The 14,808-nt window shown below is 38.9% G+C and overlaps 1 protein-coding gene across 2 annotated transcripts in view; it reads left to right on the forward strand.

The window, feature by feature from the left end:
- Positions 1–2,122: 2,122 nt before the first annotated feature.
- LOC110950471 (endonuclease V) overlaps positions 2,123–14,808 on the forward strand; it is an 84,552-nt gene continuing 71,866 nt past the window's right edge. For both annotated transcript variants that reach the window (XM_022193054.2, XM_051946360.1), the window contains exons 1-5: positions 2,123–2,289; positions 3,873–4,044; positions 7,238–7,372; positions 10,214–10,253; positions 13,409–13,521. In XM_022193054.2, the coding sequence (XP_022048746.1) occupies positions 2,246–2,289; positions 3,873–4,044; positions 7,238–7,372; positions 10,214–10,253; positions 13,409–13,521 (504 nt within the window). In that variant the 5' untranslated portion in view covers positions 2,123–2,245. The remainder of the gene's footprint in view (positions 2,290–3,872; positions 4,045–7,237; positions 7,373–10,213; positions 10,254–13,408; positions 13,522–14,808) is intronic.

The raw sequence follows: 14,808 nt of genomic DNA on the forward strand, positions 1-14,808 counted from the left end.
TTTATGTCTTCTCTTTGTGGTCATATTTAATTCTAATCATTTTTTATTAAATTTTTGTTGTTTTCCTTCTCTTTGTAGCTACAGTGTGTCTGTTTGAAGTCAATTTTGTGTCACATTTTGGTCATTTTCAGCGCCTTTGCAGCCATTCTGTCTACTTCAGGTCATTTCTGTGTCTCATTTTGATCGTTGTGCATGACCATTTAATTATCATTTATTTTTGGTTATAATGTGTCACAGTTTAATTGTTTCACATCTCTCCGTAGCCATTCGGTGTCTCTTTGATGTCATTTTTGTGTCACACTGGGGTTTTTTGTAGGTCAATCACAGAAGCTGATTCATCCCCAGTGACCTGAATCTTCTCACGGAATATTATTCGTCTTTCCTCTCCCATTTATCATCAGATTTATCTGCTGTTCTTCTCTGTAAAACTAGATACAAGTAGTAGAAAAAACCTGCTGCAGCTACAACAGCAACATGGTGCTGATACATTGATGATTTATTGGTAATAATTTAATAATGGCACATATAATAACAAATGGATGCAGAATGATCAAAATGAGACAAAATAACCTCAAAAGAGACACAGAGTATGCACAGAGAGATGGACAATGACTATAATGTGAAACTAAATACCAAAAATGAAATGCAAGTGAACACAAAGAGATGCACCGTGACAAAAACAATCACCTAACAAGAGAGACAGAACGGTTACAAAGAGATTGAGAACAACCTAAATTTAATGCAGGCAACAAGAAATAGAAAAAAAATGATAAAACTGAGACAACAATTCAATGCAAATGACCACAAAAAGACAAAATCGTCTGCATGTGACAGAAAAATAACCACAAAAGGATCCAGAGTGTCTATAAAGAAATGGATAACAACCAAAGTATGACACAAAATCATGGAAATTAAAAGCCAGTGACCAGAAATAGACATAAAATGAAACACAAAATATTCTGAAAGAGACACAGAGGGAATGCAAAAAACATGGACAGCATGCAAAATGTGACACAAAACAACCAAAACTAAGTGATCAGTCAAGAAAGTCATTTATATATTAATTAACTACTAGTAAATAAACTGCTGACACACTGGTGATTCACTATTAATAGTCTGAAGATGGCACATAAAGTAATTTATCACTCAGAGGAACCAAACCAGAACTTTTACTACAATACTTTGGCTACATTTTTCAGCTCTGTACTTTTGCTTAAATAGGATTTTTCCTGCAAGATTTTCGCTTATACTGTAGTATTTTTCTACTTCTTCCATCACTGTTTTATTGGTGCTATAAATCAAGTAATGCATTTTGCTATTTTCACTTTATCTTTTGGTATTTGATTTGATTTTGGCCTCAGCCCTGGTCCAGTGAATCACAAAAGTACTGTGAGGTGCCTTTATCTTTGACTTTAACCCTCCTGTTGTCTTCATTTATTTGCACCAAAAAATATTGTTTCCTTGTCTGAAAAAATCCAAAAATTTAGCACAAAAATCCCAGATTTCTGAAAATTTGCAAAACCTTTAGGAAGAAATGTTCAGTAATTCTTTAAAAGTTTCTCTTAAAGGTTTTATTGAAAAAATCTTTTAAAAAAATCCCCCAAACTTGGCAAGAAAATTCTTGTAAATATTTTCAACAAATGAGTAAAAAATCTTCCAAAGAAATCCTAAAAATATCTGAAGTGGTTACAACTATATCAGTAAAACTTCTAATATTTTCTTTTAGAACATTCAGAAAAAAATCAACCAAAATCCAGTGAATTTCGCTGATGGATTTTGACAGCTAAAACATCAGACACTGATTTTTTTTAATAGTTGCTTCTGTAATATCAGTCCTAATTAAAAGATTTGTTAATTTATTACAGTTGGATTGTTCTTGTAAAAATAGTTTTGCAACTTAGAAGCAGTCCCTGCCTTCGCCCGTGTCAGCTGGGATAGGCTCCAGCCCCTCTGCGACCCTTGTGAGGATAAAGCGGTGTATAGAGAATGGATGGAAGGATGGAACATAAAAGCAGTATTTTTGAATTAAATGTTGCTGTGAAAGGGTAATAAAACGGATGTACTTCACCGTTTCGGCCACGAGATGTCAGGATTTACCCACTAAATGCCAGAGACGCGACGTCACTGACGCCATCCTCGCAGTGACATCAGCGCGTACGGAAGTAAACAGTCGGCCGCAGTCGGTGGATTTCTTCTGTGAAAAGCGTGTTTGCAGGTGAATGCTGGTCCGTCAGCAGCTGAACAGATGACTGCTGCTCCTGCAGAAGATCAGGTCAGACAGTGGGAAAGGTAAGACTGAAGTTCTGTCCTTTGTTTACCTGTAAAACAGGTTTACAGGACACTTCCTGTTTCCTTCAGTGTGGTTGCTTGTTCTGTTTGCTGACTTAAAATAGAAGCTTTTTATACTGCTTGAGTGTCTGTGGTGACTTTTTGCACGTTTCCTCAGCTGCTCGGTGATTAGTGATTTCATGATTAAAAGGACATTGATTTTAAAGTTGTTATTTCACATTAAGTCTTGTGTAAATCAGAGTCCATCAATAAAATCAATCAAATTGTAATTGTGTTGCACTTTTCATACAATTAAAATGCTTCCCAGGAAAAAAATATTCTCAGAATACCTTCTGAATCAGAGACAATTTACTGAATTGGGCCAACCAGCCAACTTAGTCTAATCACTTAATTACATATTCCAAAATGAGATCTGAAAGAGATGTAAAATGACTACAAAGAGACAAAATGGTCATAAATAGATGATAAACAACCAATTTGTGATACAGAATGACAAAAAAATAAATGCAAACAGCCAGATATAGAGCGACCAAAAAGTGACACAAAATAACCACAATGAGACATCGAATGGGAACAAGGAGATGGAAATAATGAAAATGTGACAAAAAAAGTAAAGAAAATCAAATGCAGCAGATCCAAAATAGATGTTCAATGATCAACCAGGTACAAATGTAACACAAAATGACCTCAAAGAGATGGAATTTCTAAAAGGAGATGCAAATCAACCAAAGTGTGACATCAAATGTGCTCAATGAAAAGCAAATGACCACAAATAGATGACAAATGAGACTAAGTAACTCAAATATGACTCAAAAAATATGTGAAAGAGGAACAAAATGATAACAAAGAGATATAAAACAACCAAACTATGACACAAAAGAACCAAAATGAAATGCAAATAGATGCAAGATGATTTAATGAGCTAACATAACGCAAATGTGACACAAAAATCAGCTCAAAAAGAGAAATGGCAACAAAAACATGGAAAATGTCAATATTGTTACAAAATGAAAAAATGAGGCAAACAACCACGAATAGATGGAAAACAATCAAATTAAGCCATAAATTAGCCCAAATGTGAGACAAAATTTACCTGAAAGAGAAACACAATGGTTACAAAGAGATAAGTATGACACAAAATAACCAAAACTAAAAACAAATAGATGTTAGAACGACCAAATGAGGCAATGAAATGCAAAGATGGCACAAAACCCTCCTTAAAGAAAGACGACATATTACATAGAGGTGCAAGACAAAAATCTGACACGCACACAAAAATATTAAATCCAGATTACCACCAATAGAATCAATCAAAATGAGACAAAAACTGACCAAAATGTAAATGAGGGGATAAAAACAAAGTCCACAGTGACACAAAATGGCTAAAATGTGTCTCAAAATGATCTCACGGAGACGCAGAATGACTTCGAAGACACATAAAGCAAAATATATCGACACAGAGTTCTGAAAGAGAGATGCAAAATATCCAGAGTTTAATGCAGGTAACATCAAATATAGGTAAAGCGACCAAAAGTGACATAAATCAAAAATGATTTGAGCGCGTATTTGTGTATCTGTTACAGTGAACAGGAACATCTCCGGCAGCAGCTGGTGGAGGACGACACTGAAGCCTGGCAGAAGAATCCGGACTTCTCAGGCCTGCAGAGAGTCGGTGGGGTGGATCTATCCTTCATTAAAGGGGATGATGTGAACGCCTGCGCTCAGCTGGTGGTGCTCAGTTACCCCGACATGGAGGTAAGCAGCTCCACGTACAGTTATAATATAAAGAAAAGAATATATGAACTGTGTCGACCCCTGGTGGTGGCAGAGAGGAGCTGCAGCAACACTGATAGGATAAAATACAGAAATTACACTTTTATTCAGTCACGTCTTTCCAATAGAGACACCTTTAGCCTGCTGGCCTCTCAGCAGTTTCTGGGTGTTTTAACTCACTGTGGCTTTATTTCTCATTTCAATATAAAGTCCTGCTTCTTTATGGAAAGAGCACAACTGTGAAGAATCAGAATTAGAAATATTTTATTGATCGCCAAGGAGAAATCCCTTAAAGGTTAAATTCACAGAGGTTTCAACTCGAATCATTCCAAAGCAAAATTCTCTGAATGAAGGCTTCGTTTCATTCACTACATCGTAGACCCCAGGCCACTAAGTGGTGAACCGTGGTCCGAGTCTGGACTCAGACTTTCTCCAATATGAGCACGGACCTATAATCATGAATTTGGGTTCCCATGGTGTTGAATTTTGCATTACATATGTTCAATACACTGCAGATGTCTGCACGTGTTCCATCAGGACGGGTTTTTCTGCTGCACAGCGCGCTCACTTCCGCTTTTGATTTTGTAACGCACATGCCAAGCGCCGAATCCGACAACGTCATTCATCGCCAGAATAATTGATAGAATACTCGATTACTAAAACAATAGATAACTGCAGGCCGAGTTGCAGCCAAGTCAAACAAACCGTAGGGCTGCACCAAGGAGGGCAGAATTTCATTTTTTTTTTTAAAGAATCTGATGATAGCAGTTTGTTTTTGTCTTTTTTTTTAAACAATACATGTAGAGTATTGGGAAAAAAAATCACTATTTACGTTTCGATTTGGTTGATTTTCCCAACAGAATTAAATGTCAGAGATGATTAGTTCAATGACCACCGGAAAGCTATGAAAGAGACAATTTATTTATATTTTTAAAAACACTTTTGGACTCTGATAAATGGTTTAGGTTCTGCAGTTTTTATTGTTGTTGTTGCTTTTTAAAACATGACATGCCTGTCTCACCTGCCGACAGGTTTTGGGGTTCAGAGTGTTGATGAAAATTTAACACAATATGATGCAAAATATGACACAATGATATCTGCTTGAAGGTTTTCTATTAAGCGCAACTGAAATATTATCTGAAGGCAACTGTCAGTCTTTAAAAGTGTCTCAGGAGCTTCATTTGAAAATTAAATATCTTCTAACAGCCTGTTTTTGAATTATATTTGAGCAAGCATTGTTTAAATTGTGTTTTTTTTTTTTACCACTATAGGACAGAGTAACACTTTGTAAATATCACACTGACTTATTATGTAAAGCTGAACTCATTTTTCATTGTTCCTCAATGGAAACAGCACAACCTAATCTAATAACATAACCTCCGGCACTCTGGGATTTCTCTGTGTGTTATATAAGCGAAGGTTTTCACGTCAGTCTTGGCACTGAAACGCTGTGTTGCATTAAAAGCTGACTTGCATTCGGGTCGAGTCTCGTTGACCTGGCTGTTGTTAAAGTGACCTTCTCACTCTTACATCTCATCCTGTTCATTTCTTCTCCTGCAGCCTCGCAGTCTGTTTATCTCTGCATTAACACGAGCTTCTGGTACCGTCCTTCTTATGTAACCGGTTATAATTAATGATATGTGTCACAATATGTTGTTGATACATGGAGCCACTGAGGCTAATGAAATGTTGCCCAATAATGTGATTATGTTCCCTGCTTGCTTTCAATTTACTCCAACGCTGCCACCTGAGGCCACTGAGTAACACCGGAGCCTGACGCAACGCATGTCCAGCTTTTACTGTGAGATTTGCATTAGAACAGGAACCTTTTAACACCTTTTAAACCGTACACTGGGATAAAAATCTTCTGTTATGTTGCTGTTGAGCAGAAGGAAAATAAAGGTCACCACAGTCGATTGGTAGCTGACGTTTCTAAAGGCAGGCTTTCAGCAAATATTCCAGCGCTGAGGCTGCTGACTCTTCTTTGTGCACAGATGACAACATTCTTTCTGTATTTGTCCCTGTGAGGCGTAAGGAAAGGTGACTGGTTTGGATTTTACAGCTTTCGAGGCCTTGAAACATCCTCTCATTCTAAGCAGAAACCTTGCTGACGCTCTGCAGGATGTTAAAAAGGGTCATCATGGGAGATGTGATAATCTGCTGCCTAAAATAAATACAAGAGGTGGAAAGAAAGAAGCGCAGAGGAGCAAACAATGTGTTTTATTTGTGCTTGCAATATGTAGTCATTGGCATAATCTGTTCGACTGCACAAAAATGTAAACGCAGCGTGGAAATGCTCTTGTTTTTCTGTTGTTATTGTGAGAAAAAGGTTAAATGTAGAAAGTTGTGCAGCAGAGGTTGTTGAAAAATGGAAATTTTGGTGCAAACACGGACTGTGCCTCTTAAAATAATACGTTTATCTATTAGAAAAATAGATTTTTCTCATTAAAACAGATAGCAGCCTTTGTGATTTGGTAACTGTGTTGTTTCATTTTTACATCTTTTAATAGTTCAGTTGTCGTGTTTCTTTTCAGTTGATGCTTCTTTGGAAGTTTGTGTAGAAAACTCAGTTGCAGCAGGATACTTTAACTGTTCAGCTGTTGTGGGAAACTTTTTGTGTCTGTTTTCTAAGTTGTTTCAGTGCAGAATGAGGATGTTGCCGCTCTGTGCAAATTGTTTAAAATAGAAGCTTTTTCTGTGTTCAACAAGATTTTTCCAGGTGTTGCATATGTAGGTGTTCTTGAAAGAAAAAAACAGAATGAAAACTATTTTTTGTGTGTGATTGCTTTCTCCAACACGAGCAGGAACATAGATTTACAGAGCCGATCCTATAACAGACAAATGCACATAATTTATTGCTGTATGACCTTAATTTGCAGCTGTGTCTATTCCCTAATGCAGCAGGTAATTTACAGAGCATAAACTGTCCGATGTTCAGAGTGTGTTTCATCAACAGGTAACAGATGTTTCATTTTGCAGCATATGGGGGATGTTGGTGATTATCTTGCACAGCTTGTGTCTGGACTCACTTTTACATTTACACTGGAGAACCTTTGTAGAAAGCACCTGACTCCGCACAACGAGGCTGTGGTTGAATGTGACTATGTGAGTCCACAGGAGCTCACTCATCACTCAGAGGTTTAAAATATGAGAAGTTTGTGTCTCCTCTGTCCAGCTCCTGTATGAGGACAGTCAGATGGTGACCCTGACGGCTCCATACATCGCCGGTTTCTTGGCCTTCAGAGAAACTCCTTATCTCCTGGAGGCTCTGCAGCGGCTGAAGGAGAACCGGCCAGAACTTCTGCCTCAGGTTTGCCTCTCGACACACGAGCATATTCAGTGTTTTGTTAAAAATAACTGTCTTCAAGTTGTTTAACCTTCTGAGCCTTGTTTTTTTTTCTCCAGTCACATTTTTAGTCACCGTGGGCTCATTTTTCTCTGCAATATAAAGTCCTGCACCTCTATGAAAACAGCACAACCCTGGCTAGTCGGACAGAGAAATGTTACAAAAATTTTAAAAACTTGATGCACCCAGTCACATAACATCACTGGGGAAAAAACATGATTAAAAGATATTAGACTATTCATAATAATAATAATAGTAATACATTTTATTTATAGGCACCTTTTGAACACTCAAGGTCATCGTACAGAGGAAACAAAGTTAAAACACATTCAAATATACAGTACTAAACGTAAACATCTTAAAAAATTTAAAAGAAGGAAATTTAGCAGTTTTAAACAACAGAAGAAGAAAGAGGAATGGAGGTTAACGTGAGTAGGTCTGTTTGAACAGGTGGGTTTTGAGATTGGATTTGAAAATGTCCAGTGTGTTGATGTTTCTGATGTCGGGTGGGAGGGAGTGGCTGAAGGCTCTGGAGCCCATGGTGCTCATACTGGCAGGAATGATGGTGAGGCTGAGGGAGGAAGATGATCTGAGAGTCCGACTGGGTGTGTTTATGTGGAGGAGTTCAGTGAGGTTATGGAGGGCCTTGAAGGTTACCAGAAATGGTTTTATAGATGATGTGGTGAGTGACTGGGAGCCAGTGAAGTTGTTGGAGTACCGGGGTGATGTGGTGGAGAGAAGGTGTCCTGGTGATGATCTGGGCTGCAGCATTCTGGACTAGTTGGAGTTTATGGAGGGACTTGAGGGGGAGACCAGAGAGAAGAGAGTTGCAATCTATCTTCAGTTTCCATACTTGTCTCCTGCATGGTCCATGTCAACACTGCCTTCAGTTCAACTGAAAATCCTGATTTTGTCATATGATTGTTCTTCACAGCTGAGCCATTCACGGCTTCATTATTGCAGCGAGGAGCACAGAATTGAAGGTTTCTCCACAGAATTATACTACTGCAAAACGTTTACTTTTGGTGATTTTTTCAAAACTTAGACATGTTTTAAAGATTTAATTCTGATCTTAAAAGAATCACAGTAAGCTGTCACGAAAAGCCACATCTTTGAGCTCACATTAACAGAAAAATGATAACACAGCATCATGATGTGACTCATGGTGGTGGCAGCATCATGATGTGAAGCACGGTGGTGGCAGCATCATGAGGTGAAGAACGGTGGTGGCAGCATCATGAGGTGAAGCACGGTGGTGGCAGCATCATGAGGTGAAGAACGGTGGTGGCAGCATCATGAGGTGAAGAACGGTGGTGGCAGCATCATGAGGTGAAGCACGGTGGTGGCAGCATCATGAGGTGAAGCACGGTGGTGGCAGCATCATGAGGTGAAGAACGGTGGTGGCAGCATCATGAGGTGAAGCACGGTGGTGGCAGCATCATGAGGTGAAGCACGGTGGTGTCAGCATCATGATGTGAAGCACGGTGGTGTCAGCATCATGATGATGTGAAGCACGGTGGTGTCAGCATCATGATGTGAAGCATGGTGGTGTCAGCATCATGATGTGAAGCACGGTGGTGTCAGCATCATGATGATGTGAAGCACGGTGGTGTCAGCATCATGATGTGAAGCACGGTGGTGTCAGCATCATGATGTGAAGCATGGAAATGACAGCATCATGAGGTGAAGCATGGAAATGACAGCATCATGAGGTGAAGCATGGAAATGACAGCATCATGAGGTGAAGCATGGAAATGACAGCATCATGAGGTGAAGAACGGTGGTGTCAGCATCATGAGGTGAAGCACGGTGGTGTCAGCATCATGATGTGAAGCACGGTGGTGTCAGCATCATGAGGTGAAGCACGGTGGTGGCAGCATCATGAGGTGGGGATGCTCCTCAGCAGCATGACATAGAATGCTTGTAAATGTAGAGGATAAAATGACTTCAGCAAAGTATAGGGAAGTGTTTTTTACTTTAACATGAAAGTTTTTTTTTTTTTGCAAGTTCTTGTCACAAAAGCTGAATTCTATTGATTGATGACTCATCTCGTCTTGTCTCGTGATATAATTTGATTTATGAGACTGAGCGAACCTAAAATTGGAGCCTCCAACCATACCTGATCTAAAAACTCTTGCTTGCATCGCTACCAAATCAAACAAAATTGCAACAGCAATGAAGCACAACAAGCATGACATTATTCAGACACCCAACAGCAGCGACAGCTCGCTGTAAACCTGCACATTAAAACCCACTGAATGAACTGCAGCTGCCTCTCACCTCTAATTCATCCTCACCCACTCACTTCTGTTTGTCGCAGCCCACACATCTTCCTCCTCCTCAGCCTCCCATCCACGCCGCTCTGCAGAGACGAACACATGCACAACTTCCACATACACAACACACACACACACACACACACACACACACACACACTCGCACTCGCACTCGGATTTACTTGCGGTGACATTTAGCTCTGGACAGGTGGAGTCGCTGCTCTCTTTATCTGCAACCTTTGAAGTTGACTTATGAGTCGCTGCAGAAATACGTCTGTGGAGTCACCTCTGGCTTCCAGAATATCAGCCGGAGGATCTCGGCTTCACTTTGCTGTCTCACATTCACATACAGGATCATTTCAGGCCTCAGACTGTGGAGAAGCAAAGTTTCAGCATGGGTGGGACTAAGCAGCCAAGATTAGCATCATTCATCACATCTGAGCTTTCCCTGCTGTGACATGAATAAATGTACATGAAAAAATGCTAAACAGTGTTTTTTTTAAGTTGTGTTTGTGTTCTCTCTCTACAGGTGGTGTTTGTGGATGGGAATGGTCTCTTCCACTACAGAGGTAATATAAAGTTGTCTTTTGCACCTTCTGGGTTGCTATTCTGGTTTTATGGGAGAATAATCAACCAAAAAATTATGTTTTGTATGTTTTATAACAAACATTTTGACATTTCAAAGCAAGAAAAGCACAAATGTAATTAAAATGTGTTTGTCAATTCCAATATAACCATATGGTTCTTTTCAGACATTAGATTTGTATCATTGCTCCTTCATCAATCGATTAAAATGACCAAAAAAATTTAAATTTTATGTTAAATTGTCTCACAGTTTTATTCTGAAATACACACCACAGTGACGGAAAGTCTTGCGCCTCTATGAAAACAGCACAACCATGACTAGAAGTAGAGAGAACTCAAAGTGGTTTTGGTCTGTGGCGATCAGCTGTTTTGCTCGAATCACAGATGCAGAGTGTTCTTCCTGAAGGGTTCAGGACCAGCAGCAGCTCAGCAGCATTTAAAGCTGCAGACACTGAAACAGCAGTGAAATTAAACATGTTTGTGAAATTTTGAAAAATTGAAATTCAAAGATGCATTCAGGGGACATTTGAGACTGATTAATTTGCTGAAAAGGGCCAGAATGTGGGGCTTTTTCAAATAGATAATTCCTCTCCAACGTTAAAAAAAACACAGCCAAAGACGTTGTACAGTCATTGTTAAATATAATCCATCTATGTGGAATTGTACCGAAGAAAGAGACTTTTATTAATTTGCTGAAAATGGGAACACAGTTGGACCTAACAAACAGATCATTATTTTGGAAAGAAAAAGACCTCTCAAAATGTCTTTCATAATAACAACAACAACAATAATAATAATAATTGAATAGCACCTTACAAAAACAAAATTACAAAGTGCTTGGCATTAAAAGAAAAGAAAATCAAACAAATAATATACCAAACATGCCTTATGCTAAAACAGTTGTAATAAAGTCATAATGAAATAGTAAAGTTAAGGTTGTTAACAAATAAAAATGAAAAAAGATTAACCTTGCTAAAGTAACCTAATAATAATAATATGTGAATATTGGGGTCAAAACTCTGCTGTGCCATTTTTGGGTTAATTTTATCACAGTAATTTACATATAAGGGTTTAAACCCTACACAAACTACATGAAACTTTAGTTGGCTATGATATACATAATATATAGTACAAGACTTAGATCGTACAGTGTTTATTAACCTCACTAATGTTAACAAGCTACAATAAATCACATGTTTTTATATAGTAGATTCAGGTCCCCTCGAGCTTGTCAAAAAATGCGCGCTAAGAGTTCGTAAATGAACTCTGTGCAACGTGTGGATCAGGTCAATATATTCTGCAAGCTTTCTTGGTATTCTCCAGAGGGTTGCTGTTTAGTATCCTGTGATGTACACACGTGGACAAAATTGTTGGTACCCCTCAGTTAAAGAAGGAAAAACCCACAATTCTCACTGAAATCACTTGAAACTCACAAAAGTAACAATAAATAAAAATTTATTGAAAATTAAATAATCAAAATCAGCCATCACTTTTGAATTGTTGATTAACATAATTATTTAAAAAACAAACTAATGAAATAGGGCTGGACAAAAATGATGGTACCCATAACTTAATATTTTGTTGCACAACCTTTTGAGGCAATCACTGCAATTAAACGATTTCTGTATTTGTCAATGAGCGTTCTGCAGCTGTCAACAGGTATTTTGGCCCACTCCTCATGAGCAAACAGCTCCAGTTGTCTCAGGTTTGATGGGTGTCTTCTCCAAATGGCATGTTTCAGCTCCTTCCACATATGTTCAATGGGATTCAGATCTGGGCTCATAGAAGGCCACTTTAGAATAGTCCAACGCTTTTCTCTCAGCCATTCTTGGGTGTTTTTGGCTGTGTGTTTTGGATCGTTGTCCTGTTGGAAGACCCATGACCTGCGACTGAGACCAAGCTTTCTGACACTAGGCAGCGCATTTCTCTCCAGAATGCCTTGATAGTCTTCAGATTTCATCGTACCTTGCACACTTTCAAGACACCCTGTGCCAGATGCAGCAAAGCAGCCCCAAAACATTACTGAGCCTCCTCCATGTTTCACCGTAGGGACAGTGTTCTTTTCTTCGTATGCTTGGTTTTTGAGTCTATGAACATAGAGTTGATGTGCCTTACCAAAAAGCTCCAGTTTGGTCTCATCTGTCCAAAGGACATTCTCCCAGAAGCTTTGTGGCTTGTCAACATGCATTTTTGCAAATTCCACTCTCGCTTTTTTATGAGTTTTTTTTCAGCAGTGGTGTCCTCCTTGGTCGTCTCCCATGAAGTCCACTTTGGCTCAAACAACGACGAATGGTGCGATCTGACACTGATGTACCTTGGCCTTGGAGTTCACCTTTAATTTCTTTGGAGGTTGCTCTGGGCTCTTTGGATACAATTCCAACGATCCGTCTCTTCAATTTGTCATCAATTTTCCTCTTGCGGCCACGTCCAGGGAGGTTGGCTACTGTCCCGTGGGTCTTGAACTTCTGAATAATATGAGCCACTGTTGTCACAGGAACTTCAAGCTGTTTAGAGATGGTCTTATAGCCTTTACCTTTAAGATGTTTGTCTATATTTTTTTTTCCGATGTCCTGGGACAATTCTCTCCTTCGCTTTCTGTTGTCCATGTTCAGTGTGGTACACACCTTTTCACCAAACAGCAGGGTGACTACTTGTCTCCCTTTAAATAGGCAGACTGACTGATTATGAGTTTGGAAACACCTGTGATGTCAATTAAATGACACACCTGAGTTAATCATGTCACTCTGGTCAAATAGTTTTCAATCTTTTATAGAGGTACCATCATTTTTGTCCAGGCCTGTTTCATTAGTTTGTTTTTTTAAATAATTATGTTAATCAACAATTCAAAAGTAATGGCTGTTTTTGATTATTTAATTTTCAATAAATTTTTATTTATTGTTACTTTTGTGAGTTTCAAGTGATTTCAGTGAGAATTGTGGGTTTTTCCTTCTTTAACTGAGGGGTACCAACAATTTTGTCCACGTGTGTATTTGTCTAAGAGACTCAAATCTATTCGATCAGTGCTGCTCCTTTGTCACATATTTAGATTCGTTGCATCAATCTACATTAGTTCTTCTGTCTCAGTAGTGACTTGATTTCAGCCTAGAAACTGAGATTATCTCTGTTTGGACCGTTGCAGAGTTCGGCCTGGCATGTCAACTCGGAGTTCTGTCGGGGCTGCCCTGTGTGGGCGTGGCCAAGAACCTGCTGCAGGTCCAGGGAGTGCACAAGAGTGAGGAGCACCAGTCACAGGTGAGCATCATGATGTGAAGCATGGTGGTGGCAGCATCATGATGTGGGGATTCTTCTCAGCACCATGACATAGAATCCTTGTAAATGTAGAGGACATTTTTTTTACTTTAACATTAAGAAAAACTTTTTTTTTTTTTTTTGGCAAATTCTTGTCACAAAAGCTGAATTCTGTTGATGATGATTGAATGCTGAAAATGAATTAAATGGGAATCCTCCCAAGGGGATATACTTTATATTGGGGACTGTATTTGATGATTGAAACTAGCAGGTTCAAAGCCAAAAAGACTTATTTCTACTCTGCTTCTCAGAAAACCCAGCATGGCAAGAACAGCATCTATACTGATAATCTGACATGACCTGCATGTTCTGAGCTCACTTGAGCTTATAAATCATGTTATAAACTATTGAGAAACCATCTATTCAAGGCTATTTTGAGTTGCAGACACGTGGTTCTGTTTTTTACTACTGCACTCTACAGCCTTGTCTTGTGATTCATTTTGCAAAACAAATGGTGAAAATCTGCTTTATTTGTGGTGCTTCTTATAGCTGTGTGCGTATTCTTCTCCTATAAAAGGCTTCCTTCGTCAACAAGCATCAGTAAATGAATCGGGTTTTAAAAGTGTAATCATTTTTCTGTTGTCTTTATCGCCAGCTGTATCTAAAAAAATAAAAAAGCAAAGAAATGTCAGAGAGGGACGAAGCAAAGGACAGAGTCTTCAATTGCTTTTCGGTGTGCGCCTTTGTGTGCACGTGAACTTACATTTACACATCTATTCGTACGTGCATGTGAGTGTGTGCTGCTGTTTTGACAGCGTGACTTTTATTGTGAGCCAAGGCCTCCTCGTGTAGCTAATGCTAATGTGACTTTTTGAATACAAATCGAGCTGGAACAAATGCCTATTGGTCAAAGTATACCTGTGGGACAGCAAAATCTGGATTTCATTAATATGCAAATGTTCACTTTGTTTCAGTGTGCAGCCTTGGTGACCTGTGGAGGGAAGAACAAAACAATTTAAAGTAAAAAAAATCCAGCTGGTGTCTGGCTGGAGTCTAAAATAGGATGACGCACACGTTTGTTTTTCTTGTAACTTATCAGGATGTGGAGATCAGTGGAGGTTCTGGTAGCTGCTGCTCTAAAAACAAAAGGATTTGTGATGAAGATAGTAGCATTTCCTGAATTCTGCAGACTGTAGATCCATTTACACATATGTTGTTCCTCAAGAGATGATTTAACCCTCTAAACACAAAAACTTTCTAGCAGATATGAAAGACACGCTGTCTTTACAG

This window comes from Acanthochromis polyacanthus, chromosome 3, assembly GCF_021347895.1.
Source record: "Acanthochromis polyacanthus isolate Apoly-LR-REF ecotype Palm Island chromosome 3, KAUST_Apoly_ChrSc, whole genome shotgun sequence".
NCBI lineage: Eukaryota > Metazoa > Chordata > Actinopteri > Pomacentridae > Acanthochromis > Acanthochromis polyacanthus.